Source organism: Blennius ocellaris (assembly GCF_963422515.1).
Source record: "Blennius ocellaris genome assembly, chromosome: 18".
NCBI lineage: Eukaryota > Metazoa > Chordata > Actinopteri > Blenniiformes > Blenniidae > Blennius > Blennius ocellaris.
This window is the reverse complement of record NC_137667.1, coordinates 23,416,913-23,443,182: the sequence shown is the minus strand read 5'-3', so window position 1 is coordinate 23,443,182 and position 26,270 is coordinate 23,416,913. Positions and strand designations below refer to the sequence as shown.

General features: G+C 43.8%; 1 protein-coding gene across 2 annotated transcripts in view; it reads right to left on the bottom strand.

The window, feature by feature from the left end:
• Nucleotides 1-878: 878 nt before the first annotated feature.
• The window catches only part of xrn2 (5'-3' exoribonuclease 2), a 59,966-nt gene continuing 34,574 nt past the window's right edge, over nucleotides 879-26,270 (bottom strand). The window contains exons 19-31 of one of the 2 annotated variants that reach the window (XM_080514613.1): nucleotides 25,212-25,319; nucleotides 24,390-24,479; nucleotides 24,239-24,311; nucleotides 23,888-23,971; nucleotides 23,286-23,383; nucleotides 22,788-22,867; nucleotides 22,589-22,645; nucleotides 21,296-21,364; nucleotides 19,349-19,477; nucleotides 18,029-18,147; nucleotides 4,326-4,386; nucleotides 2,170-2,383; nucleotides 879-1,419 (exon numbers count right to left, since the gene is read on the bottom strand). In XM_080514613.1, the coding sequence (XP_080370739.1) occupies nucleotides 1,354-1,419; nucleotides 2,170-2,383; nucleotides 4,326-4,386; nucleotides 18,029-18,147; nucleotides 19,349-19,477; nucleotides 21,296-21,364; nucleotides 22,589-22,645; nucleotides 22,788-22,867; nucleotides 23,286-23,383; nucleotides 23,888-23,971; nucleotides 24,239-24,311; nucleotides 24,390-24,479; nucleotides 25,212-25,319 (1,248 nt within the window). In that variant the 3' untranslated portion in view covers nucleotides 879-1,353. Of the gene's footprint in view, nucleotides 1,420-2,169; nucleotides 2,384-4,321; nucleotides 4,387-18,028; nucleotides 18,148-19,348; nucleotides 19,478-21,295; nucleotides 21,365-22,588; nucleotides 22,646-22,787; nucleotides 22,868-23,285; nucleotides 23,384-23,887; nucleotides 23,972-24,238; nucleotides 24,312-24,389; nucleotides 24,480-25,211; nucleotides 25,320-26,270 lie in introns of those variants that run through there. The other variant, XM_080514614.1, reaches the window with a different exon arrangement.

The following is a 26,270-nucleotide window of genomic DNA, read 5'->3' as shown; positions in this document are numbered from 1 at the left end:
AAAAAGCGATATTAAGCAATTTTATTTCAATTCCATTATTGAATCTCGAAATATGAATTTGGAGTGGAATTGAAAGTTTAGCCAAATTTTGCAGATTCAGCAAAACTTGTATATAAACCAAACCCGTTTCATTCCGTGAGAGAACCCTCACATTTCTATTTGTTTTGAAACTTCACCGCCACTGATTAATCATCCAACACAGTAAAACGGAGTTTTTCGATTTTGAAGGATAATGAATGAATGACTGAATTAATCCGGTAAGAATTCACTACACTTTTTTGCAGTAACTGAATGTTTGGGATTTTTCCATTTAATTAATTTTTTTTGTACACATTTTCATGACATTTAATTGCTTTATTCGAAAAAAAAAAAAAAAAGTGTTAAAAATTTGGTTAGTTTTTTTTGTATCCCATTTAAGATTTTTGTTTAAATTTAATCCCAAAACTACACCAGCATTACTGATTCCACCTTTTATCTTCAGCTCACGATGTTGAAATACATACATGGCCATATAATTATCATTTCTACTTTTAATTGTTTAATGAGGCTTCGAAAAACTTCACAGTGCAAACATTTTGTGAGAAAATCTGAAATCCCATTCATAAGTCTTCATATCTTTGTATTCTATATTTATATAAATGTTTCCCTTTTAAAGTGAAGTCCAACAACAACAACAACAACTTCTCTTTAAGCTACAAAACCTGAAACAAAAACTTCAAAACTAGTTTAAGAATGTGAATTAATTCAACATTAAGTCACATTTTATGAGATAATAGTTGGGTTTTACCATAAATAAACAACTTAAAGATATTTTTTCCAACACAAAAAAACTCACTTTTCCTTGAGGATCTTGAAATAAGATGTTTTAATGAGAAGCAAAGACAGTAACTCCAAGTTCCAGTTGATCTAAATCTTCATGCATCTGAGAATTCTACTTTTATATTCAGCTTCAAAAACAGCCCATTAAACAAACGCTTCACATCACTGACGATTTTATCAGATCAACTCGTGACATTTATTAAAAATTGAATTTTACATGTAATTTGCAGTCAAATTCAACACAAAAATGACAGTTTTTTGTTGTTTATTTTGCAGGATTTTCTAAAAAGTCAAATCATTTGGAGGGAACAAACATGTGTCCTCCGGTCACTCAAACTGACAGGAGATCTTCCTCATAAAAATCACAAACTACACATTTTGCATTTTCTTAAGTCGAGAAAAAAAAATAGAAAGAAGAAATTCCTTGTACATAGACGACAATAAATGGGAAAAAAAAAGAACTAAATGTTGCCGTGGCGACGACTTGGTTCCCGTAAAAACAAGTTGTGTTGTTTTCCGTCCAGCGCTCCGAGGTCACTTCCAGGTGTAGCGGCGGGACGGGGGAGGGGGGGGGTAGCCGCCCCGGCCGGAGCTGTAGCCCTGAAACACGCCGTCACATCAGTAAGTCGGGAGGTGGAGGACGTGAAGGCGAGCCACAAAGTCCGAGTGAAGGATGTGAAGCAGATCAACGAGCCCGGCTGGTTAGTAGGACACACTGCTTCATTCTTTCCTCATGCTTCCAATAGAAATGTGGAGCCGACGGTGAATATTTCCTCTTTTCTAACAACACCTGGCATTTCTACAGACGTTCCTTCACGTCGTCTTTCCTCGGAGACAAAACCCTCAAGCTTCTCAAATCATACCACAATAATATTACATCACAACTTTCCACAAACACTTTCAAATTAAAAAGTGTAAAGTTCAAACATTTCACAATAGAATCTGATTATTTTAAGTGATTAAGTTTATTGCAAAAACACAAACCATTCCAACTCTATAATAACTGACACTGTACACAACGCCACCAACAGTAGAGAAATTAGGATCAAACTATAAACTGATCAAATCATATGGAATTGGATCATTTATTATTAGATTCCTTTGATTTTAGGGTGAGAAGTTTTGACCATACGCAACTATAGAATTTGAAAACTTGATAAAAAAAAAGTTTAAAAAATGAGAACTGTTTTAAACTGAACTAAATTGAGGTTGTCATCAACCAATCAGAAGCCTCCTTTGTGTTTGTGGAGTTTCTGCCTGGAAACAGTTTTGAAAGTAGGGTTTTTGGCGGCGGGAGGATTAGGCTCCGCCCACCGCCGCTCCGCAGGGAGTCGGATAAAAAGACCTTACCTGTTGCTGCTGTTGTCCCCTGTTGTCACGGCGATCAGGCCAGTTGTCTCTGCGCTGGTCGAAGCGCTGCTGGTAGCTGCCCCCGGCGGGCCCCGCGCCCCCCCGGGGGTCCCGGCTCTGGTTCTGCATGTAGGCGGTCTGCTGGGACTGTGTGGCCCGGTCCCAGCCGTGACCTCCGGCCCGGAACGGCGCCTGCTGCTGCTGCTGCTGCTGCCTGGAGACACGGCGGCGGCCGTCAGGCTCCCAGGGAACTACGGAGCTTCTAATGAAGCTCGACATGTTCAAACGCTCCCTCTTTCACCCTCATCTTAAAAACTACTCATTCACTGCTTCAACTTTCTTTTCATCACTGCTCCTCTGCTAGACGATGAAAAAGGGTTTCAAACATGTTCTGCGTTTCAAAAGGAAAAGAAATAAGTTTCGTATTTCAGCAGTTTGAGAGGAAAAATGAACCACGAAACTGTTTAAAAAGCAGAACGTTCTCCACTGGACTGGTTCTTCACATGTGAAGATCAAACGGTGGTCAACCACATGTGGGAGCAAAACCTCCGTCCACTGAGGTTGTGGGGGAAACCTGACCAGTCCAGATCTGCTACCTTGGTTCCTGTTCAGCAGCTTGACTTTCACTTTCTTTAAATCAGGTTTTTGACTTAATATCTTCTGTGTTTCATGCGACAAACATCTTGAAAGTGTCGGGTTGACAACTTCCCCTGGATCCTGGATGGTGATTAATCACTGCAAGTGGCTCTGCAGGAGGACATATGTGGACGGTTTGATTTGTGATCCCGGTCTGAAGTGGATCTTCCTGAAACGCCACGGCCTGGCGTTTAGCGAGGGATCGCCAGTGAAAGAGAAGGAAGCGGCTCGTCCTCCAACACGAGGGCCAGAGGAAGTGAGAGGAAGCAGATCCACACATGTTGTGAGATCCTGATATGAAGGCGTCTCCTGAGAGGAGCATCCCTCATTACTGAACCAGGTCACACTGCGGCCGTCCATAATCCCCCCCCCCCCCCAGGTCCCCCCGTCCCGAGGAGTTAAAGAAAGTGTTTTCAGTGGCCACTAATAACCAGTGACCCGAGCGGCCACGCCGCCACAATGGGCCGGTGGAGACGAACCACAGAAACCTGATTAGGCCTTGGAGAGCGGCGCAGCTCCGCCGCCGCCCGGCATTACTGATGCCTCATTAAGTTGCACAAACCTCCTCGAGAGAAATTTGCTTTCGAGTGACGGGAGAGAAATCTTAATTTGGCGGCGGCGGTGAAAAGAGGGAAGGAGGAGAAGGCAGAGCGCCGGTTGGATTCCCAGCAGCGCCACTGGACGGGAGGAGCAAACAAACCAAGTCCAACTTTCCAACTCTTTCAACGGATCACTCTTCACTCTCAAGGCACCTCGTCTGTCTGGTTTCATTCCTCACGAGTTTGGACTTGTTAAAAGCATTTACTATGACGGCTTCTTCTATTTCTGACTTTTTAAACATTATTGAAGTTGTTGTGGCTAAAGAATGAATCTTTACAACTTTTAGTTTATACAAACTTTTAAGCACATTCTACGTAAGAAACTTTAAATTTCCGTTTGAAAACATTTCAATGAAGGTTATTAGAATTTAGATACTTTGAAGAGAGTTTTCCATCCATATAAAAGGTATTTCAGGATTTCTGGAAGCATTTTAAAGTTTTTAATACTTGAATTGCTTTGAGAAAAACTTCAAGCAACTTGCCTATTTTTAATACATTTTAAATAATCAAATTTTGAAAGGCTCTGAGGTTTTTTACTTATTAAATCAAGGTAATTTGACAACACTGGATTTTGTTTTTAAATCTTTCAGTTCTGAGACTTAAAAATGTACAGAAAGTCAACAGATTCTATTTCTTTTGGAGAAGTTCAGAAACAAGAGTCTCATTGTTTAGAAGAAATCTGTTTTTCATTGACTTTATATAAACGGTTTTACAGATTTGAGAGATAATAAAGATGCGGAGGAAGAGGAACAATCTTGAAAGACTTTCAGAAGCAGATGATTGAATTGAAACTTTTCCGTCCAACATGAGGCCCGTGGTCCAAACCCAGCCCGACCCCGGGACTGTGGGTGGAACTCCTGCTTTATGGGGTGTCGGCGCTTTATACAGACACGGTTGTTCTGACTGCAGTGGTGGACTTACCTTTGGTACGGCGGCTGGGTGAAGGAGGGAGCCGGCCCCAACAAACTCTGCTGTCTGGACTCTGCAGGAAACAAGAGACACAGAAATGAGCGGCTCGGCAAAGTCTGACACTTTAAGTACACGTGTCAAAATAAAGTCATTATTAACCTCCTGTTAGTAATCTGACACAGAAATCCTTCTTATTTTTGGTTGTATAAAAGCCACAAACATGAAGCTTTGACCATTAAACAAAAGAGTTTAACCTCCAGCACCAAAACACACCAACAGGAATATTTCAGTTATGGACACAGAAGGAATCAGTTTGTCACGTTAGAATGAAGCGTGAACAAAGTGGGGGCTCTGGAGGTGGTGTAGGGGAGGCAGAGGACGAGGAGGAGGCGGGGGGTTGTCAGGCGAGGAGCGCCGCATTTGCATTTTTTGTTCAGAAAATGAAATAAGCATTCAGCCGGCAGTATTGTGGACGCCTCAAGTACCCTGGCTCCGTCGCTGCAGGCCCTTCACAAAGACACACTTAAAGAAGGAGGGGGGAAAAAAAAAAAAAGCTTCTTCCAGATTTGCTGTTGCCACGGCGATGACCAGCTGCGAATCGCAGGCTTGTTTGTTTGGCGCGGTGGGCCGGCTGAGTGGCCGAGCCTCGGGGTGGGTGAAGGGTGGCGGGGGAAGAGAGCACGTTTACAAAACCTGGGCGGAGTTTAATCGAGAAAAAGAAAAGAAAAGAAAGACGAGCAGAGGAGTGATTTCATCCACGCTCTGGATGTTGGATTGACGTGTGTGGACGTTCCATCGGGGCCTGGCGGCGGTTTCATCACTAATGTAGTGACGTGTCCAAGAGGAGCGCCACAACAAGTTCCATCTTACTTCCCACCTTTACAAGGTCGTCACGTTCAGTTCTGCTCAAGAGGTTTCGCTCATTTCTGAATTCTACTGAAATGAGTTGTGGAGCAGAACACTGTTCTTATTGTCCAGCTGCTGAGCGTGTGCACAAGAACGCTTTACACCAGCCGTGGTGCACAGGAGCAGCGTTTCAGAAAACTTACGTTTCCACAGAGAGAGTGGGAGTGTTTTCAAAAAGTTGCTCTGAGCAGCGTTGTGTGAAGGAAGAGCCAACAGCAACAAAGGGTTGATGAAGTTTTCACGTGAAGTCGCCGGGGCCTAAAAGAGCCCATTTACATTTAATTGGACATTTATGGTCATTCTGTGAACTTACTGGTCAAACACTTATCTTTAGAAAAGCACTTCTGGCGAAAAATGAAGGTAAAAAACCAAAAGTACTTTTTTCACCTCATGTTAAGCCGTTTCTTTATGAAACATTTGAGGGCACATTTCATAGCAGGCCTCAACAAACACTTAATAACTTAAAGATGACTCAAGTACCTTTGATAATCCACACTAAAGCCACTTCAATACGTACATTTGCACACTACAGTACAATCTGAGAGGTAATCATAAAGGCAGAGAGCTTGATTGATTTCTGAGGAAGAGCGTCTCAGAAACCTTGAATTTCCATTTGAGATGTTTCTAATATTTAGCTCAACATTGGCTTTGTTGACCAGTTGACACTGTTAAGCATATACCCAAATGGTGCCATAAAGAACGGGGGGATTGTACATCTCAATCAAGTCCCCTGTGGGGTTCCTCAAGGATCTGTTTGTGTGATGAACATCGGCATGCAGCGCCGCCCTCAGACAAAACAAGCGTTTCCCCGGTAACACAGCCCCGACCCCGAGCAAATAGACCAATATTCCTGAGATCCTACCAATCTGACCGCTACATTTCAACACAAACATGAAAATAACTCACTTCAAGTCTAATGCTGATCGACGAGGAGAAACTGATTTACTAGCAAGCCTTCATAAGGCCTCGTTTACACGTTTCCAACTGAAAACCTCTGTTGTGTTTTGCATGTTTGTTTATTTGACAACGGTGCTCAGAGTCTCCCAAGGTGGAACTTTTTGAAAATGTTCAGTCTCCATGGAAATGGGGGAGACGCTACGTTTCTGAAACACTGCTACTGCACATGCACCACGGCTGTAGTAACTAGTAGTTCTGCACATGCTCAGTAGATGGACGATAAGAATGTTGCAGGACTCCCAGTGCATGTTCTCCTGGGAGTAGGTACTTTTATTTTGACAGTGGTCTGTCCACTAGAATGTCCTGTTCTCCCAGTGTTAAAGTTTAGAGCGTATTGTTCTCTGCTGCATGTGTGTGTGGAGTCAATACAGAAACAACCAACAGTGCCACCTTGTGGCCTGGAGCATAAACCAACCTAAATGTTTCTGTGTAAACGTGAAACTTTTCTGAAATGAAAACAAAAAAAACTATGCGCTTTCATTTGAGGCTCTAATGAATGAAGCAATAACAAAGCCACTGTTCTCGCAGCGTTTAAGTGCAGAGAAAGCGTTTGTTCGGTGAAGTAAAGGGAGGATGTAGCAGTGGTTTCACCCACCTTGGGAATCTGCTAAATATTCATGTCCAAACTCCTCATAATGCCCAACATCAGATTAAAAAAATTTATTATACTATTTTCCCTGACAGTTACATAAAATCATAATTTAGTTGATTGAATACAAAACCAATTGGACCTCAAGTTAAATCAATGAGATGTTGGGGTTCTCAATCCAGTGAGACCATTAGATAATTGATATAAATGGTGGTGAGCTATGTAAAGCGCTCTGGGGCTGCTCACACAGCTAGAAAGTGCTATATAAGTGAAATCCATTTACCATAAATCCCGGCGTGAGGAGGAGAAATTATGAGTCCTAAATGAAGCACTTCAATAATAAATGGATAGAAAAAAGCAAAAAACAAAACAAAACCCAGTGATATAATCTGCATCAGCAGATAAATTAAAGCAAAGTCAAGTGGGAGGTACTGCGTCTGCTGACCAGCGCAAGAAGCAGTAAAACACACAATTAGCAGCCAGCAGGCAGACTGCTGTCGAGACATTATCATTTTGTTTTTGTCATTCAGTTTTCATGTTTGATTATCTCCTCCACCAACAAACTTTAAGTGGACCACCCAGTCGGGCTCCAATTATAACTTCACAACGCTGCGGTCTTCTTTTTCTCATCACTGGCGAAGACTCAAAGGAGAGAATTACAAGTGGACACCTGTCAATCTCCTTAATTAACAATGATCTGAAAGTGTATAGACCTCCAGTCTGCGCAGGACAAAAGCCAACAAAGGATTACGCTCGAAATCCTTGAAACACGCTGCGTCCACTGTATTAACGCCGGGATTACAACCGTGCTAAACAACTAAACGTCTCTCTCCACCTCTTTTTTCAATTAGTTCAGCGACTATTTGACTCAGATCCTGTCCAGCCGGCTCGGCTCACATAACAGAGGCAGGACAGTAACTTTTCTATCTGCGGCACAAAAGCGGGACAAGCCCACAAAAAGAGCTGGGCAGCCTCTCCTTATGCTGCTGCTTCACAAGCTGAGAATTAAAGCCCAGAAAAGACTTGCTGCTGCTGGCAGCTGGTGTAAATTAGAACCAAGAGACCAGGAATGCTACACTTTTGATTGAAAAATGCCAGAATAACTTATCTTATTCTCAACTCTTTCTTCAAATCACATTTTTTCACTCCTGAACATAAACCGCATTAAAACATTGTGGTGTGAAAAACGGGCATTTGAATGGTATTTTGTCTAAAACCAAAAGATCTCATCCAGCAGGCTCAGTTTTGATATAGAAGTCAGACAACAACGTTTATTTATGCAGCTTAATAAATAAACATGTTTTCCTCTCCTCTGCTTCATATATCAAGAAACAAAACCTTGAAAGAAGAGAGATGCAGCTGGTTTGAATTAGAAATGAGGAATCACAAGGACAGGAATTGCCAGTCTTATATGAAAACATTAAAGAAAATGCTAATGATTTGACATCATGTACAAATAGAGTTCAATCTGTAACAAACAAAACCTTTAGTGGACTCTACTCCTGTTTTTCCAGAAATATCAAAGAACACTACCTCAACAAAGAAAGCTGGTTTAAGAGATGTATTAACAGACATGTTACTGTGATATATGTCTCCTGCTAAAACTGCTCAGGCTGGACAGTTATTAAGTCCATCAATCTGTCTTGTACACTTGTAGGGGGGCCAAAGTTGATGGAGGTTGGTTTTGAAGTGAGGTCACATCCTGGACAAGTCTTCAGTCCGTCACAGGGCCAACACACCTCCAGGCCTTTAAACTCTACAAACAACCTCCCCCTAAAACTGCTACCTTATCGTGGTGGGGGAGTTTGAGTACGCGAATGATCCTAGGAGCTATGTTGTCAGGGGGTTTCATGCCCCCCCAGTAGGGTCTCCCAAGGCAAACAGGTCCGAGGTGACAAGTCAGACTAAAAGCAGTTCAACATACCCCTATGGAGAAAAAAAACAAAGAGAAGAGAGACGTCTCCTGGTAAGGCGCAGCCGGGGCCCCACCATGGAGCCAGGCCTGGGGTTGGGGCTCATACACGAGCGCCTGGTGGCCGGGCTCTTGCCCGTGGGACCCGGCCGGGTTCAGCCGGAAGGGACGACGCGGGCCCCTCCTCCTCTTCCTCCTGTGTGCCCACCACCCACAGAGGCTGCCGTAGGGGTCAGGTACAGTGTGGATGGGGTGGCAGTCAACAGCAGGGGCCTCGACGACACGATCCCCGGACACAAAATCAGTTTTTTGGGACATGGAACGTGACCTCGCTGGGGGGATGGAGCCGGAGCTTGAGAGATACCTCCTAGATATATTCGGGCTCACTTTCACACCCAGCTTGGACTCTGGAACCCAGCTCCTCGACACTCCACTTTTCTGGAGTTGCCCACGGCGAGATGCGGTGGGCTGGCGCGGGCTTGCTTATTGCCCTGCAGCTCAGCCGCCATGTGTTTGAGTTTACCCCGGTCCCTACGTCTTCGGGTAAGGGACAGGTCTCTAACTGTTGTCTCAGCCTATGGACCGAACAGCAGTTCAGAGTACTCAACCTTCTTGGAGTCCCTGGGAGGGGTGCTAGATAGTGCCCCAACTGGGGACTCCATTGTTCTACTGGGGGACTTCAAAGCCCACGTGGGCAACGACAGCGAGACTTGAAAGGGGGTGATTGGGATGAATGGCCTCCCCGATCTGAACCCGAGCGGTGTTCCAGCACAGGGGTGTCCATAAGTGCACGTGGCACCTGGACACCCTAGGCCGGAGGTCAATGATAGACTTTGTGGTCGTGTCATCTGATCTCCGGCCGCGTGTCTTTGACACTCGGGTAAAGAGAGGGGCAGAGCTGTCAACTGATCACCACCTGGTGGTGAGTTGGATGCGCTGGACCGGGAGGAGGCCGGATAGACTCGGCAGGCCCAAACGTGTTATGAGGGTCTGTTGGGAACCCCTGACCGAGCCCTCTGTCCGCATAGTCTTCAACTCCTACCTCCGGGGGAGCTTCTCACGGATCCTGGCTGGAGACATTGAGTCCGAGTGGACCATGTTCTCCACTTCCATTGTCAAAGCTGCTGCTCTGAGCTGTGGCCGCAGGGTCTCTGGCGCCTGTCGTGGCGGAAACCCCCAAACCCAGTGGTGGAAACCGGAAGTAAGGGATGCTGTCAAGCTGAAGAAGGAGTCCTACCGGGCGTTGTTAGCTCATAGGACTCCCGAGGCAATCGACAGGTACCGGCAGGCCAAGCACACCACAGGGAGGAGTTCGGGGAGGCCATGGAGGAGGACTATCAGTCGGCCCTGAGGAAATTCTGGAAAACCGTCCGGCACCTCAGGAGGGGGAAGCAGTTTTTCACTAACACTGTTTACAGTGGAGGCGGGGAACTCAACTGGAGACATTGTCGGGCAGCGGAAGGAATACTTCGAGGACCTCCTTAATCCCACCACCACGTCTTCCATTGAGGAAGCAGAGGCTGGGTTCTCAGAGGTGGACTCGTCCATACCCGGGCTGAAGTCACGGAGGTAGTTGTTAAGCTCCTCGGTGGTAAGGCACCGGGAGTGGATGAGATTCGCCCAGAGTTCCTTAAGTCTCTGGATGTGCAGGGACTGTCGGCTGACACGTCTCTGCAACATCGCGTGGCGGGCGGGGACAGTACCTCTGGACTGGCAGACCGGGGTGGTGGTCCCTCTCTTCAAGAAGGGGGATCGGAGGGTGTGTTCCAACTACAGAGGGATCACACTCCTCAGCCTCCCCGGGAAAGTCTATTCCAGGGTACTGGAGAGGAGGGTCCGGCCGTTAGTCGGACCTCGGATCCAAGAGGAACAATGTGGTTTTCGTCGTGGTGATGGACCAGCTCTATACTCTCCACCAGGTGCTTGAGGGTTCATGGGAGTTCGCCCAACCAGTCCACATGTGTTTTGTGGATTTGGAGAAGGCGTTCGACCGCGTCCCTCGGGATGTCCTGTGGGGGGTGCTCTGGGAGTATAGAGTGCTGGGCCCTTTGTTAAGGGCTGTTCGGTCCTTGGACGCCCAGAGCAGGAGTTTGGTTCACATTGCTGGCAGTCAGTCAGACCTGTTCCCAGTGCACTTTGGCCTCCGGCAGGACTGTCCTTTGTCACCGATTCTGTTCATCACCTACATGGACAGAATCTCTAGGGACAGTCAGGGGCTGGAGGGTGTCTGGTTTGGAGACCACAAGATCTAAACAAACTTTTCTGGAGTACAAATGCAAAAAACATTGTGTAAACAGGGACGAAGTGTAAGATTTCTATTGCTTTATAATTGTATTCGCCAATGATGTGACTTCAAGAGATTTTAAAGTGATTTTAATGCTTTTTTTTGACAGTCAAAGACGCTTTACATTAAATTATTCATTCCATCCATACTGGATGGTGGTGAACTCTCGATATCTGCACCATTGGCCTCTCCAACCACCACCAACCACTCACTCTCTCACTACATTCACCCTCTGACCACCACCAACCACTCTCTCTCTCTCTCTCACTACATTTAGCCAGGCATTCCATGTAAGCAGACAGGAGTTGGGAATCGAACCTTCCGATTGGGAGACGACTGCTATACCAAATGAACCATGCCGCCCGAAACTCGGTTCAAAATATTGCAAGAGTATGGTTGAGGGGAAACTCTTAAAGGGGTTGCATTTCTAAACTTCAGACTATTTTAGGTTCTAAAGAGAAGACCTGGAAGCTCAACAGATTATAGAAGTATTTGTTGTTCTCGACTGAATTCAGGTCATGAGCCTCAATTTGAGCAATCCATCAGCGGGTTTCATTCTCAACCTGTAGGATCAGGGCTTGACATTGAGGATTTTGAGTGGACAAGTGCTTACAACTTTTAATTTGCCGGGACAAATTTTTACTTGCCCAAAGTTTAATGGAAATAAAGCTTGGGTAATGTAAGGATTCGACCAACACAACTTTTTACATAAAAACACTTGAAGTTTCTTTAATCATCAAGATATCGCAATAAAACTCAGGGAAGGTGTATCTTTATGCTCTTCAATCTGAAGGAGTAATAATATATATTTTAAGTTTGGACTTCACAGCAAAAAGCCCAGAGTTGAATTAACGCCCACAGTGTTTATTTTAGGCCAACCAGCCTCAAATAAACATATGTACAATATAATAATAATATGTATAATAAACACAGCTTTTTGCAGTTGGTCTGAAGTAAATTTGATAGTATTAAGATTGGAGCGGTCACACCCTACTACCATACTACTCCATACCTCCATATTGCCACACCTTATTTATTGTATTAGTCACTTTATATCCATATGCATTTATTTCAATAACATAGTAAATCTGTGTCATGTATTTTAATTATATTAACAAATCAAATCCTCTTCCTGCTCAGTCAACTTTTTTCTGAACCATAAAAAGTTATGAAACTTCGGGATTAGAAAGTCAAAATAATCCAAAATACGTCATTTCAGTTGAAGTTGTTTTTATGTGTTGAACTCAAGTGACTTTAATTAATTCCAGTGACGATCTGAATGTTGACGGAAGTGAAAAATTCAAAATGGCAGACGATGTAATTCGACGGATCCCCGAGGAATTACTCGACACTATCCAATCAGAATGCATGTTTTCTAGGCAAGACGCAGCGTCACTGACCAGAATGGGGAACACCAATAGCGAAGAAAATAGCCGCCACCATCGGCGTCAAGCGCTTTCCCTTCGCTATCATCTCGTTCACGCGAGAATCATGTGATGGCGCTCTCGGGGCCAGAAATGGCTGCGCCCTGCGGTGGCGTAACACGTTGGTGATACCAAGTGATTTGTGCAGAAAAAACACCAAAAAACCACTGACTCTTTGGCTGAAGAGTCACAATTCAATAACCAGAGTCATGAAAAAAAGCACATATGACAATTATTAACTTTCCAAGTGAATAATAAGATGAAGGAAACTGTTGTAATTGTGTTGTGATATTGTCATTGCTGAGCTCTACTCTGAATAATAGTTGTGTTCACGAGGGAAAATCCAACAGCTTTTCTGTAGGTTAAGGATCAGTTTGTAAAACATTCCCTCAAAGTTCAGTTTTTAATTAAAGTTCAAAACTAACTAAAGAGTCATCATATTTGAAACATTTAAAGTAGAGATTTGTAACTAAAAAAGATCTGAAATGATCAATAAATCAATGAAATGTTCGTTTTTTGTTGACTTTGGCTCACAGGACATTTCCAGCAGTGCACGAGTAATAAAGTCGATGGCAAAAAAAATTGCAGTGGCTCCATGGAAACATCTCGGGAGGATATTCCTAAAAGAAACACAGATACCGCTGAGGCCACATGAATTCAGTGCCTTGTTGTTGCTCCAGTCAGTGGACTTGCTAGCATGAAGCAGCCAGTACGAGGAGCTGCTGCTCTCAAGTGGCAGGGGGAGTTTGGAAGGCTCATCAGTTGCTGCTGGATCAAACAGTTACTTTTGCTGGCCCTGGTTAAAATTTGGTGTCACCGTGTGTCAAGACAATAATGGCCGCCAGCAGAGACTCCCCGGGCCGGTTATTAGCTGGCAGCTGGTGTGGCCGCGGTGCACAAAGCCCCGCGGTACGGCTCAGGGGTGGCGTGTTGACACATCACCGCAGGAGGTAGCAGCGCCGTCAAAAGGGGGAAGTTAACTTTGGTTTCAACACACTTCAGAGTGCATCACACAGCCAATCAAATAGGATCCTCCCGGATGCTTTTATCAGGGGGGGGGGGGGGGGGGGGTAGGGGGGGTAGCTACTGTGTCCAGCAAAGCCACTCCAAAGTCTCATTACTGGCTCTGGTCTCCCACAACACTAATCAGCCCCCCCCACTCACTCTCACAGGGAGGGGGAAAAACCAACACACACACACACACACACACACACACACACACACACACACACACACACACACACACACACACACACACACACACACACACACACACACACACACACACACACACACACACACACACACACACACACACACACACACACACACACACACACACACACACACACACACACACACACACACACACACACACACACACACACACAGTGATTACTGGCCCAGCAGAGGATTGGCCCTGAGAAAGTGTTATCTGGACAAAAGCAAGCCTCTGGCCTACTGCAGCAGAATGAGGCCTACTTGTGCAGATAATCACATTCCAGGACATTCCAGTTGGTCCATCAGAAGTCCATTCATTGGTTTTTTTTAAAGTCAATTTATAGAGCTGTGGCAATAGGAACATTTTTCATGGCCATTAGACGACGAGCAGAGGAGAGACAGATTTGACGGCAATTCAAAAAAAAAAACATGTTTTATGTAATTTGCTACAAAAACATAACACACAAAAATGTTTTAAATGCCTGCAAAAGACTTTGGCCACCAGTGCAAACCGCAAAACCCAGATTAGGTCCAAATACCTGTAATTGGACACCAGCAGGCTGAGAAAGGGCAATGAGGTGGTGAGCACTTTCATCTCACGGGGCGTTTCCACCAGAAAGAACCAGGTTCAGGGCCAGTTCTTAAAGGAGACCCGCCAAAGAACCACTTTTTTTGGTCCACCGTTAACGGAGCCAAGCGAGAGCCACGTCATTGTGTCACTCCAAAACGTGCTACGTCAATGATCACCATCAGCCTGACGGCGCTCATAGAAGGAGGAGGAGACGGACTGTTTGGACCGGGTCGCTCCATCTCGTCCGTCCTGAACCTCGCAGAGAGGAACCGGACTGGCGCCTGACGCGTCATCAGGTGGGGGCGGAGTTATCGCTACTTACAAGGTGGAAGAGCTGCTGAACCAGCTTTCTCAAATCTACAGGGAACACGGAGCCCCAGAGGGGTTATCAAGAAAAACATAAAAATGAGGCGTGGGAACGATATAAGTCGCTCCCTGAAGTCAACAATAGGAGGCAATGAGGTCCTTTAATCCTTGATAGCAGCGCCGTGGCTCTCGAGAGCACAGCGAGCTGTGGCACTGCACCAGATATACAATTTAGAAGCGGTTTTCCATTGTTTTGACGCTTTTCATCATATCATCGTTGTATCCAGCTTCGCTTCCATGTCTTATTTCACGTTATGACCACAGGCTGAGGCCGAGCAGTGGAGCGATGTGCTCCACGACCAGATGATCCAATAATACATTCTACCCACTCAACTTTAGAATGAAGCCATACTTTTGGTAGAAGTTTCACTCTCTCAACTAATAAATATTCAGTGTGTGTGTGTGTGTGTGTGTGTGTGTGTGTGTGTGTGAGTGTGAGTGTGAGTGTGAGTGTGAGTGTGAGTGTGAGTGTGAGTGTGTGTGTGTGTGTGTGTGTGTGTGTGTGTGTGTGTCCGGAGGCCAAACATGCTTGTTTTCGCATCTTTTTATTTTTTAAATGCCATGCTTATATTGTAGTTGTTTTGTTGTTGTAAAGCTATCAACGTTTCCATCACATATACTGTGCCACAAGAGAGGAGCTTTAAATGTTATATTTGAAGGTTATTATGGTACCATTTTCACGCTCCAAGCCTCTCCAGCAGTGGCAGACCTCGCGGCTTTTCTGCCCTGGGAGAAATATGGCACCAGTGGCTGCGGGTTCAGGAAACGGCGGCTACGCAGCATGGCTGATAGAAAGCGCACAAAGGTACAGCTCCACTGGTTAAGCCCAGGAGTTTTGTCAAGGCCGAAGAGACAGCCTCATATACACTGTCCTCATTGTTTCAGAGGGGAAGGAGAGGGATAAGACGACGTGGAGCTGGGTTTTAATTTGACCACCATTCATTTGAAACAACCCCGCGTAGTTGAAGTGTTGAAGGAAGTTGTGAAACAACTGCAAGGTTACAACACAAACAGTTGGATTTTTTTTAAATATATTGGTTAAAGTTTATATATTGAGAAATAAATGTGTTAAGTGTAAAAATGTTGAGATTTTATGCACGTGAACATTTATTACCACACAAACTGTTGAGCACCAGTAACATTTCCCAGGTGGCAGGTATCAGTAATGCATCGGTTTCAATGTGAAAGGTTCCCAGCCCTACACCCTGGAGTTAGAGAGTTTGGAATTTGCCTCTATGCAATAATAATTTATTCATTCACTGTTCACGTTCCTGTACTATATTATTTACCAATTCTATTGTGCACCGTGTGATTTTATTTTTATCTTGTACAATATGTGATTCTTATTCTCCCATCCTGCTTTGCTGCTGCTGTGACATGGTACATTTCTCCATTTGTGAGATTATTAAAGGATTATCTTATCTCTTCTCTTAAATGTCATCACTTATAGAGCACTTGGTGAAGTGCTGCAGCATAACGAGCAATTTTCTTTCTTATCCTCTTAGTTTTGAGAGAAAAAAACCCCCAAACATGCGACAAACTTTTCATCACTTCAGTTCATGTTGGACAATATTTTTGTGGGATCATGAATTACAGTGGTCAAACACTTTTGATGATTAAATTATCATGCATCATCTTGCGTGAAGATAAAAATGGACACCTTACCGAGGTTTATTATTTCAGGAAAATCCCACAAAAGTAGTGTCATAAAAAAAACCGTAGCCTCTTGATGATAACACATTTCGGTTGCAGGTACTTCAAATGAAAAATCACCCCGAGCTGAAGAGGCGCAATGATTCTCTTTCATTACAATAACAGTTTCTCCAGATGATGGAAATGGAAATACAATCCAGAGCCTGGTGAAATAAAAAAAAAAAAGAGAGAACAAAATGTCCTGGTCCACTAATTGGCAAGTTTAGCCCCAAGAAGGAGCGGCGGAGGCCAGGGGAGGTGCTGCTGCGACCGCGGGAGCCAAAAGCCCCCATTTGCATCAAGTGCCACCAGAAGAGTTGCGACTCCCCCGCACGCTATCGGTGGACAGATGAGATTATTCATCAACTTGCAAATTGGCACGTGAAAGTGAGACTGGAGGGGAGCCGGGCGAGGAGCGGGGGGCCGGGGGCCGTGACCAGGAGTCAGGAGAGAGGTTGTGGCCCCCGGGTGACGAGGTGTGAGGACCGCTCAACCGCCGGCCAATTACCTGTGTCTCCGTTTGGCAACAGACTGACAATCATGGGGGAACTGCTCAGAATATCTCTTCTACAAAGGAAATGAATCATTGATGGAGTGGTTAATAGAAAAAAAAAAATCAATTACAACTTTTCTCCATTTTGAAATTGATCAGATTTGGTTATTTGAGGTTTTAGAAGAGATAAACATGGAGGACAACTTTTGTCCTCTGTTCCATCCTGTTTGTTTATCCATCCATTCGACAAAACGCTGATCCGTCTGTTCAAAGAACCACTCTGCCATCGCTTCATCACACATTTATCCATCTTCCTGTTTAATTACACATCCACTCATTCGCTTTTCAGATATGCCTCAATTTATTCAAACCCTTCAATTATGCAAACATTCATCCATCCATTCGTTTATCCACATCACTCCATCTACTCATCCACTCATGCATCCACCAATCTCTTCACTCGTTTTTACTACATTGATTTAGATTGTGATACAAGGTTCACTGTTAAAATGTGTGATACAGTGTTTGTGCCGTCTTTTTAATTGTGTTCCTCTACTAATCAGCTATCAGACTTCATCTCACATGCATCCAGTTGAAAAAGGTATATTAGATCCCTGGTGCACACACATGTTTCATACAGATGATCAAGGTACAAGGGTGTAAAAGAGCAGTGGTCACACTGAAGTATCTGACACACAGCTGGAAATATTTCTAGTCATCTCCACGAGAGACCTGATTGAAAGCAATATAAGCAGTGAATCGTTATTGGGAACAAAAGCAGAATCATCCAGTATTTTACAGGCTCTTAACACTCTTCTTATGGGAAAACTTTGGCTATTTGGATTCGCTATTATGTACAATTCAATTCAGCTTTATTTATATAGCGCCACTACAGCGCAGTCATTTTGAGGCGCTTTTAACGGAGATAAACCAAACAAATCCTCCATTAAAGACTCCCAATGCTCAAGCTTTTCGTGCAGTGTCACGCAGATCAAGGTCATTATGAATAGCAGCGATAAGCAGAAGATGAACAAAAGCCAAGGAAAAACTATTTCTGGTATGAATGGAGCTGGATTTTTAGGTAAACGGGTATTGTTTTCACCGTGTTGCTGTGTAGCCATGAAACTTTACTGAAATGATAACGATGCGTTTTCTCTTGAAACTATTATTGGTGTTAACATCTGCATTATATCTGAGGTATACGACACTTTTCAAGGACCTTTTGATGGGTCTTGAGGGCTCAATGTCTGTCTGTGTTCTACCATGGATCCAAACAGGTGCGAGGATGAAAGGGTCTTACGTTGGTAAGGCTGGTGACCCCCGCCGTGTGGAGAACGGTAGCCTCCATGCTGGTAGTTGCCCGGCGGTGGCGCCTTGCTGTACTGTCCTTGACCGGCCTGGTTTCTGTTCATATTGTGACTGAAAAGGAGACCGAAAGTCAGGCTGTGAAAACGGAATCATTTCCAGACGTTTGTAGAGGCGCGTTTCTTATTGCAACACATCCACTGAGGCAAGCTAATTCAACCGTTCTAAAGTGTTTTACCTTTTCTTTGTTCAAGTCACTGAACATGCATTGACCATAAAGGCATTCAGTTTAATTAAGCATCTGCAGACATTTCCACACTGCTTTGTATGCAGCATGTGTATCACGTTAGTGTAAATACACACAGATGCATAAAGTGTCTGTAGGTTTGACCACAACAGTTAATTCACAGATACATTCTGTTGTAAATTGATTTCTTTACTCTGGTTTTAGAGGGAAAAAAAGTGGAAAAATAATTTAAAAAAAAAACCCCGACACAATTTAAACACTGAACCAACTGTATTTCAATAAAAGGAAACTTCAGAACTTTGTTACAAACTGTAGGTTCATATGTCTTAACTCACAATGAACCAAACACTCACTCCTGTCTGCACAACGCTGCCACTTTTTAAAAAATTTTTTTATAATCAAGCAGAAATCCTTCTTTTGCCATTTTTTCAGTGTTTTTCCTGTTCGCCATCTTCCCAACACCTGCCCGTTTGGCCCGTTCAAGGCAAATAACTGCCTAATTCACTGAATTAACCACATAGTTAAGCAGGGGGAGGAAAAAAAGGAATTCATTGCATTTCTACAAATCCGTGCATAATTAATTCTCCAACACGCTACACTTGGACCCAGCCAGATGTTCAATTATTCACATTTGCTTAATGATAATATCAATGTGTGGAGTAGAGAGCCGAGATCATAATTAAGGATGGCTGGTTAATGGGGAGCGTTTGTGTGGCGATACAAACATTTAAACATGTTGATTTCATTTTAAGAATACTGTACTGAGTCACTGCAAAAGCAGCCGTGGTTTAACGCTATTTAAATATATCATCCAGCAATATGAGACTCTTTCACTGCAGGTTTGAATGTTGCTTCTTGTTAATCAAACCACTTAGAGAAGTAACTGTAACCTGGAGGGAATCCTTTTTGGAAAATCTGTACACAAGATTTCAATCAGGTTCCAGCAAATGCTCAAACAAATTGAAATAGTTGTCTGCCAGTGTTAATCTGTCTCCAGTCAAGGCAAACTGAGTAATCCAGCCGTTCTTGTCCTATTAATCCAGGGAAAAAAAGAGAGGAGAAAGTCACCTCAGAGCTCTGAATCCAGATTGGTCCAGATGAGCCTGCTGCCTGTTGGGATTGAAGCCCAGCTGGGGCCTCCAGGGTTCCCGGTTTGACCTCTCCCAGTCGCCTGGCTTCAACACCTTCGCTGGCATCCTGAGTTAAAGACAAGCATGAAAAGACAGCAAAGTTAAGAGTTACTCTAACAGAGAACATCTCTAAATTCTATTTCACATAAAAGCTCTCACTTCTGTACAGAGAATGAACCAACACGCAAAAACAAGCCCATCGCCACTCACTTCCACTAATTCCCATCCCACAGTTGCCCAACTCGCTCGCAACAAAGTCAATATGTTAAACAAACCGAAATCTGTAGCCATCAACCTGTGTTTATGTTTAACGAACTGACGTCATCGCCGGAAAACTGTTGCATGGGTTTCTGGGATATGAAAGATGGCGTGGCGACGGCGCCAACCTAAATATCAACATTTGACCGATTCATCAAGCCACGAGAAGAGTCTTAATGTGAAACCCATTGCACAACGCCGCAACAGTTCATGCACACAGGGCTGTGTGTGCATGAGTGTGTGTGTGTGTGTGTGTGTGTGTGTGTGTGTGTGTGTGTGTGTGTGTGTGTCGTCCGCCTGCTTCAGGAAAGCAAAGATAAACAGACACAGGGTTTTATTTCTGTTGATAAAGTATTTTATAGGTCATTTGATGACTATGGTTGTGAGGTGAAAGATTTTCCTCTCAGGAGGATGATTGGTGCACAGTGCTCAGAGTTACGTGATGCTCCTGAATGCACCACCCAGGGCTGTCGGCTCCTGCAGTTGAGACGGGACGACAAAGCGCTGATCAGATTTAGTGAGTGCGTTTGGTTTACTGCTTCTTCAAACAGACAAATGAGAAAACACTTTCATTGGTCCACTGTGACTTGTTCGGCAATTTCATTGGTCTGATGTGACGAGGCTAAATGTATCGGCGGCATGAAAGTCGTTAACCCATCTATACATTCGCCACGTCATTGTTTAAGCCTTAGGGTTCAGTGCTGTGAAAAAAGTAGCGGCTTTTAGTCCATAAATGACTGTAGTTCTCAGTCCAACTAGTCTGTGGGGCATTTCTGTAATGTGATCATGTTAAAGTGACTACACAAGATGGCAGCTGCATTCAAAACACTTCAGAACGTTTCTCCGGCTGGTATTTGATGTGAGGATCATCTATGGAAAGACGAGATGACTCAGTACAGTCAACTTCTTAGCTGCTCGCTCACGACATAAAGCACACGTTACTTGGGGAATAGATTAAACAGAAACCCCAACACTGCACAAATTAGCATTTTTCCCCACAACAAATGTCTTGTTGCTCCACGTGTTGTGAGCACGCCGGCTGAAGGGGATGGAATTCTGCTCTCAGTTCTTACTGATTCCTGTTCTGCAGAACGTCTCCACCTCTGAGTGTGATTGGTGTCTTCCTTTCATGGGAAACTTGTTTTTCCTACCGTCTCCTCGACTTGCTCGTGTGTAATTGTTGGGTTTTCTCTGCAAGTGCGACCTGAAATGACTCAGTTGTTTTGATTGCTTTAGAAATAAATAAGAAGGCAGTTGAAAACTAATTCTTAAAAAAAAGAAAACATAACCACACCCACAGACGTCTTTCCACCACGAAATGTGGCATTATGGACGGTTTACAGAGCAAAAAAAGAAAAAAACATTTCTTACTTGAATAATGTACACACATTTGTTGATTTTGCAGCTTTTAATTCTGGTTTGTGAGCTCATTCTCAGAGCCACAGACAGCAAACCGTAAGAGACAGACCAACGCGCTTGGCTTTGGGTCTCCAGTTGAATGCTTCAGGGACGTCAAGAGCAAAAACTACATTTTCACACCTTAAATAAAAGTGCCGATTACACTCTGCAAAGAAATATATGAGCTGAAATAAATGTAAAATATAAAAGAAAGAGAAAAAAGTCTCACTTTGCTCCACTCAGGAGGATGGCTTTGAACACAAAGCCATCTGCATACACCGGATCCTTGAACTTCACTCTGGAAAGCAGAAGAAAATCCTTTTCAATTGACGACAAGGAGAGTTTCCATTAGCTCAGTTTTTTCTTTGTCAGAAAAGGGAAATAAAGCCATCCTTTTTTAGTGCAGAGATCCCGAGTTTGTGATAGTTCATGTCAAGTGCTGTCATTTTCTCCTCAACCTGCCTCGTGTGAGCCACATTGTCAATGTGCTGCTGGATGTCTTTTCACCCTCGGCGTTGTGGGAACCACAGACAAAGAGGGACAGCCGCAGTGAGCAAGTCTCAAAATAACAACGTGTCTACAGCGAGTGGATTTATGTCTGTTTGCTTGTTGTTCTCTGCCACTGTTCTCTCCTTTTCTCTGCTATTCCCTAATGCCAACCGGAACAGCAGAATCTCCATCTTTGAGTCCAGTTCTCCTGGTAAAAAAAGGAGTTTTTTGCTTTCCACTGTCACTTAAGGTTGCTGATATGAAATTGAAGGGGTTTTCTCTGTAAAAGTGCCATGAAATGACTGTTGTGTTTGGCGCTAATTTGAATTTGAAATTTGAATTGAAATTAATGTTTATCTCTATGTCGCACTAAGTTTGTAAAATGTAGGCCCCCACCACAACAGTTCCAACGACACCCACTGGACAAACGACGCACACACACACTCTTCTACTCCTCATCGATGAGATTTGCTGCTGACTTTTCTTGTTTTCTGCTATTGTTCTTTCAATGATCAAAATCACGTTTTTGTTTTGTTTTTGCTTTTGTTATCGTTGTCGTTTTGTTGTATTGCCTACTTGCTAATTTCTACTCTTGCTTGAAAATCATGTAATCATGTTACTGTCTAGATAGAGCTGCTCAGGCTGGTTTAATTTCATAACAGTTGGAAAATATTTGGATCAGTGTGATAACTGTAAATAATATATGTAGCACTGACAAGGGTATTGTATGTTTTCCCCCACCCATCCCTCTACCCCCAACTCTCTCTCTCTCTCTTTGAGTGCCCCCCCCCCGGTCATGTACGGCAGCCATGCTAACTTCTAATAAAGCAGCAACATGGGGAGACTCTTAGTCTCTTCCTGTTGCAAGAGCTAAAACTGTTCTGCCACAAGAAGGCTCTCCATCACATCATATTGTCTGCCCAAGCTGCCAAACAGGACACGGGCAATTTTTATTTATTTTACACGTTTGTGTCAGATCACGGTAGAAATATAACTAAATGTTCTCAACTCAAATCAGAGACGGCGAACTCACCCGATTGAGAAGTTCTGAGCGATGTCACGCAGCAATGGGATGGGCGACTCCACCGGCCTGAGGGGGAGATAAAAACACGACTGAAACAACAGGCCGACTGTCACGGCCACACTCCACCAGCTTCTCCTCTGCTTGGGTTGGAACATTAGAAACATTGAACGAGACGTACGAAAGTGAGAGTAGAGCCGGCGTTTCTTACTTATCTGGTAGAATAGGGTCGTCGTCAAGTTTTAATATACCTTGGATTCCATGGCACAGCTCTGCGGGTATCTCAGTGCCCTGATGGGAGACAAAGATCAAGTCAAATATCCCGGAGGTTAACGTGTGCAGTTCCACATGCTCCACTGTTCAGACGAGCTTGTCATGAATTATTCATCTGGCGAGTGCGGCGCGAGTCTGAGCAAGTGATGCGGTCTGCAAATGCATAATCAACCAGACTGAATCCCGAGTGGGTGACACCTGCACAGACTCACTTCACATCTGCAGCACAATGACTCAGCACAAAAGAGGAAGGAAATCGAAGTTTGCAGCACAGAGAACTACACAAAGAGTTACTCCGAACACAAAGCAGGTGAATGTGTGTGTAGAGACGATAAAAAGACAGAGGGCTGAACCGGATGACACACAAACTGCAACTGTGAGTGTGAATCATCTGGATATGGACTTAAATTGGTACTTTGTGTTTGTGCTGCGTCACCTCGTGAGATTCGCCACGGTACAGTTCGTGGATGAAGTCGAAGAGTGGGTGACACTTCCCAACAAACAGCACGTCACTGCCAAGGCTGTTTCTTCTCACTGCAAGAGAGGAGGAGATGGCAGCTGGGAGACAGAACCGAGAGGCTGGAGACCAAATGAATCGTAAAAGACAAACTGAAAGGTGAGGATGAAACTCTATGAACAAGAGCTTTTTCGGATCATGATCCAGAACAGGAATGATAATAGCTTAGTTTATTTGTCAAGAGACCATTTATAAAATAAATTCAATCTTAAAGAAAAGATGCTTTGTACAAGGTTTAGCTGTTGCTCGAGATAATAATAAGACAATGACTATTTTCTATGGAGGCTTTATAAATAAAATTCTCAAAAGGTAATATGCTTCAATAAAAAATACATTAAAAATTAAAACAGGCTGGGGCTTTTTTTGCCAAGACAAACTTTTTCAGATTAATATTTAAGTGCCCAAACATACCTAAAAGTTCTCCACAAAAGACACCGTTTTCAGTTTATACACACTACAATATTATGGATGACAGTAATCATGATTTAAGTCTATGTTGTCTTATGTCAGCCTTTCCTTACCTTCCTCGACGGTGAGGTCGGGGTACACGTCAGCCAGAGCAGCCCTCAATCGCCGTTCATCAACGAAAGGTAACAAGGCGACACCTTCACAAAAGAAGGAAGCATGATTAAAATCCCGGAATATGGGTGAGAACACTTGCTAAAAACCGGTCTGGAGTTGTGTGTCACCAAGTCGTATTCAAGCAAATCTGCAACCCAAAGTAAGCCAAAGATTGAACTAAATCACCGCGAGGAGTCTCCAATGTAGTTGGTCGTCTGTCTGTATGGTCCAGGTTAAACCAGGGTCCAGGATAGCAGTGATTGTGCCTCGCCAGGTAAACAAAGTGAAGTTTTTAAACAGGCGTTACTCACCTTGCCAGGCGTATTTCTTTCCATTGAGATCAATGGCAAAGTCGTCTGGGTAAAAGTCAATGATGGACGAATCCTGAAACAAAACAACAAGGAGCTGAAACGTTTGAAGACGCCTGTGAAGTTGTTCAAATTGAGGAGAAATGAGACTCACTGGACTGCTCATGAGATTCCTCCAAGTCTCGGGCAGAAAGTTTCCACTGGCGGCAGGAAACACTCCCATCAGCTGCTCCAGAGGTTTGAACTATACAAAGTACACAGAGTCATTAATCAACTCAAATTACAAAACAACAGGACGAAATCAAGAAATATTTAAAGGGCCCCATATTATACCGTTTTCCAACAATTCCACACTGGTGTCAGAAGTCCAACAACAATCTGTGCGCTCATTTCTGATTTAATTCAATGTAAAATGCCCTTAGATGGTAAACTCTGTATATTGCACATTTTTCCAAATAGCTTTAAATGCAATACAAAAAACAAGAAACGTGTCAATTTTTGTTTGGTGCAGACAAAATATGTTATGAAATGGAAGGACACAGGAAGACCTGGAGTGAAACTGGGTTAAAATGATGTCCAGTAACTTGGCCTTGGAGAAACTGACATATATTGCCAAAGGCAAACTGGAGGACTTTAAAGACATTTGGTTGCCCTTTCTACGCCTTGTAAAAGACTTTGATCTGTAGATAATAATTTTGTTGTAATTGAGTGAAGGGTGGGTTTTAGGATGGGGGAGGGATTTTATTTCATTTTGTTGTATTTGTGTGTTTTTTATACGTTTTGTCCTTAAATTGAACATTTCAATAAACATATTTGTGAAAAAAAAAGAACTGTCACTGATGTGTTCGTACACTGAAAGAGTTGTGTTGGCTGTGTTGTTCTTGAACCCTCATTTGTTCTGGCCCTTATTAAATAAATAAAAAACAACATTGTTGAGAAAGATGAGACAAAAGAAGATGAGAGAAGTTCTTCTCACCGGTTTGGTTTCCTTCTCGAAGTCTGAGAACATGTCTTTGATGTCTTTGAAGTCGGAGGCGAACGGAGCGTAGTGGAATGGGAAGTACCACTTCCAGGAAGCACAGCCCTGCAAATCAACATGCAAACAACCACAGACTTTAATAAGACGACACTTGTCTGCTGCGTGTGCATTTGCAATGCGATTCTGTAGCAAGTAGTGGCAGGTTTATTTGCTGCTGTGTGTGTCGATTTGTCAAAGAAAAACAAATGTGGCATTTCATACCAGAAGAAATGCACGGTGGCACAGTGGTTAGCGCTCTTGCCTCACAGCAAGAAGGTCATGGGTTCAAATATGTCTTTCTGTGTGGAGTGTGCATGTTCTCCCTGTGTGTGTGTGTGGGTTTCCTCGAGATACTCTAGTTTCCTCCCACATTCCCAAAAACATGCACCGGGGGTCCCTGAGAAAGACCTTACGCTCCCTCAAGCGCTGCTCTGTGCGGCTGCTACTGATGGGTCAATTCGGAAAGGAATTTCCCCTCTGGGGATTAATACAGTGCTATAAATAAATACACTTGTCTCAGGCTTCAATGAAAATCAGCAGCAAGTTATTCCTCTCCGTCTAAACCTACATATCAAGATCAGACACATTTTAGTTCAGGGACCTGAGCCCAGTTTCAATTCAAGTTGGACGGACCGGTGAAGTTAAACTTATTTCTAACTTTAACCGGCTGTGCGGCCATCGGTTACAATTAATAAAGTCCTGGGTTGTAGGCCCTGAGATCAAGTGTATAAATCATTCTCCTTATGCTTTTTGTAATCCTTTTGCGTTCATGCATTTCATAATCTTAGTTGGATAAGTAGAGGTGTGCGATATATATCGTCTCCTATATAACTGTGAATGTGGTTTTGACAATGTGTAATTGTACAGTATCATGTATTGACACCCTTTAGAAAAGGAAAACGGCAATGAGGCAGTGCGGGAGGTGACCATAAGCCAATCAGCGGACAGGATTCAGTCACATGGCGATAATGTGCTCTGACATGAGCAGCGTCAGGAAAACACAGGGGTGAGTCTCGC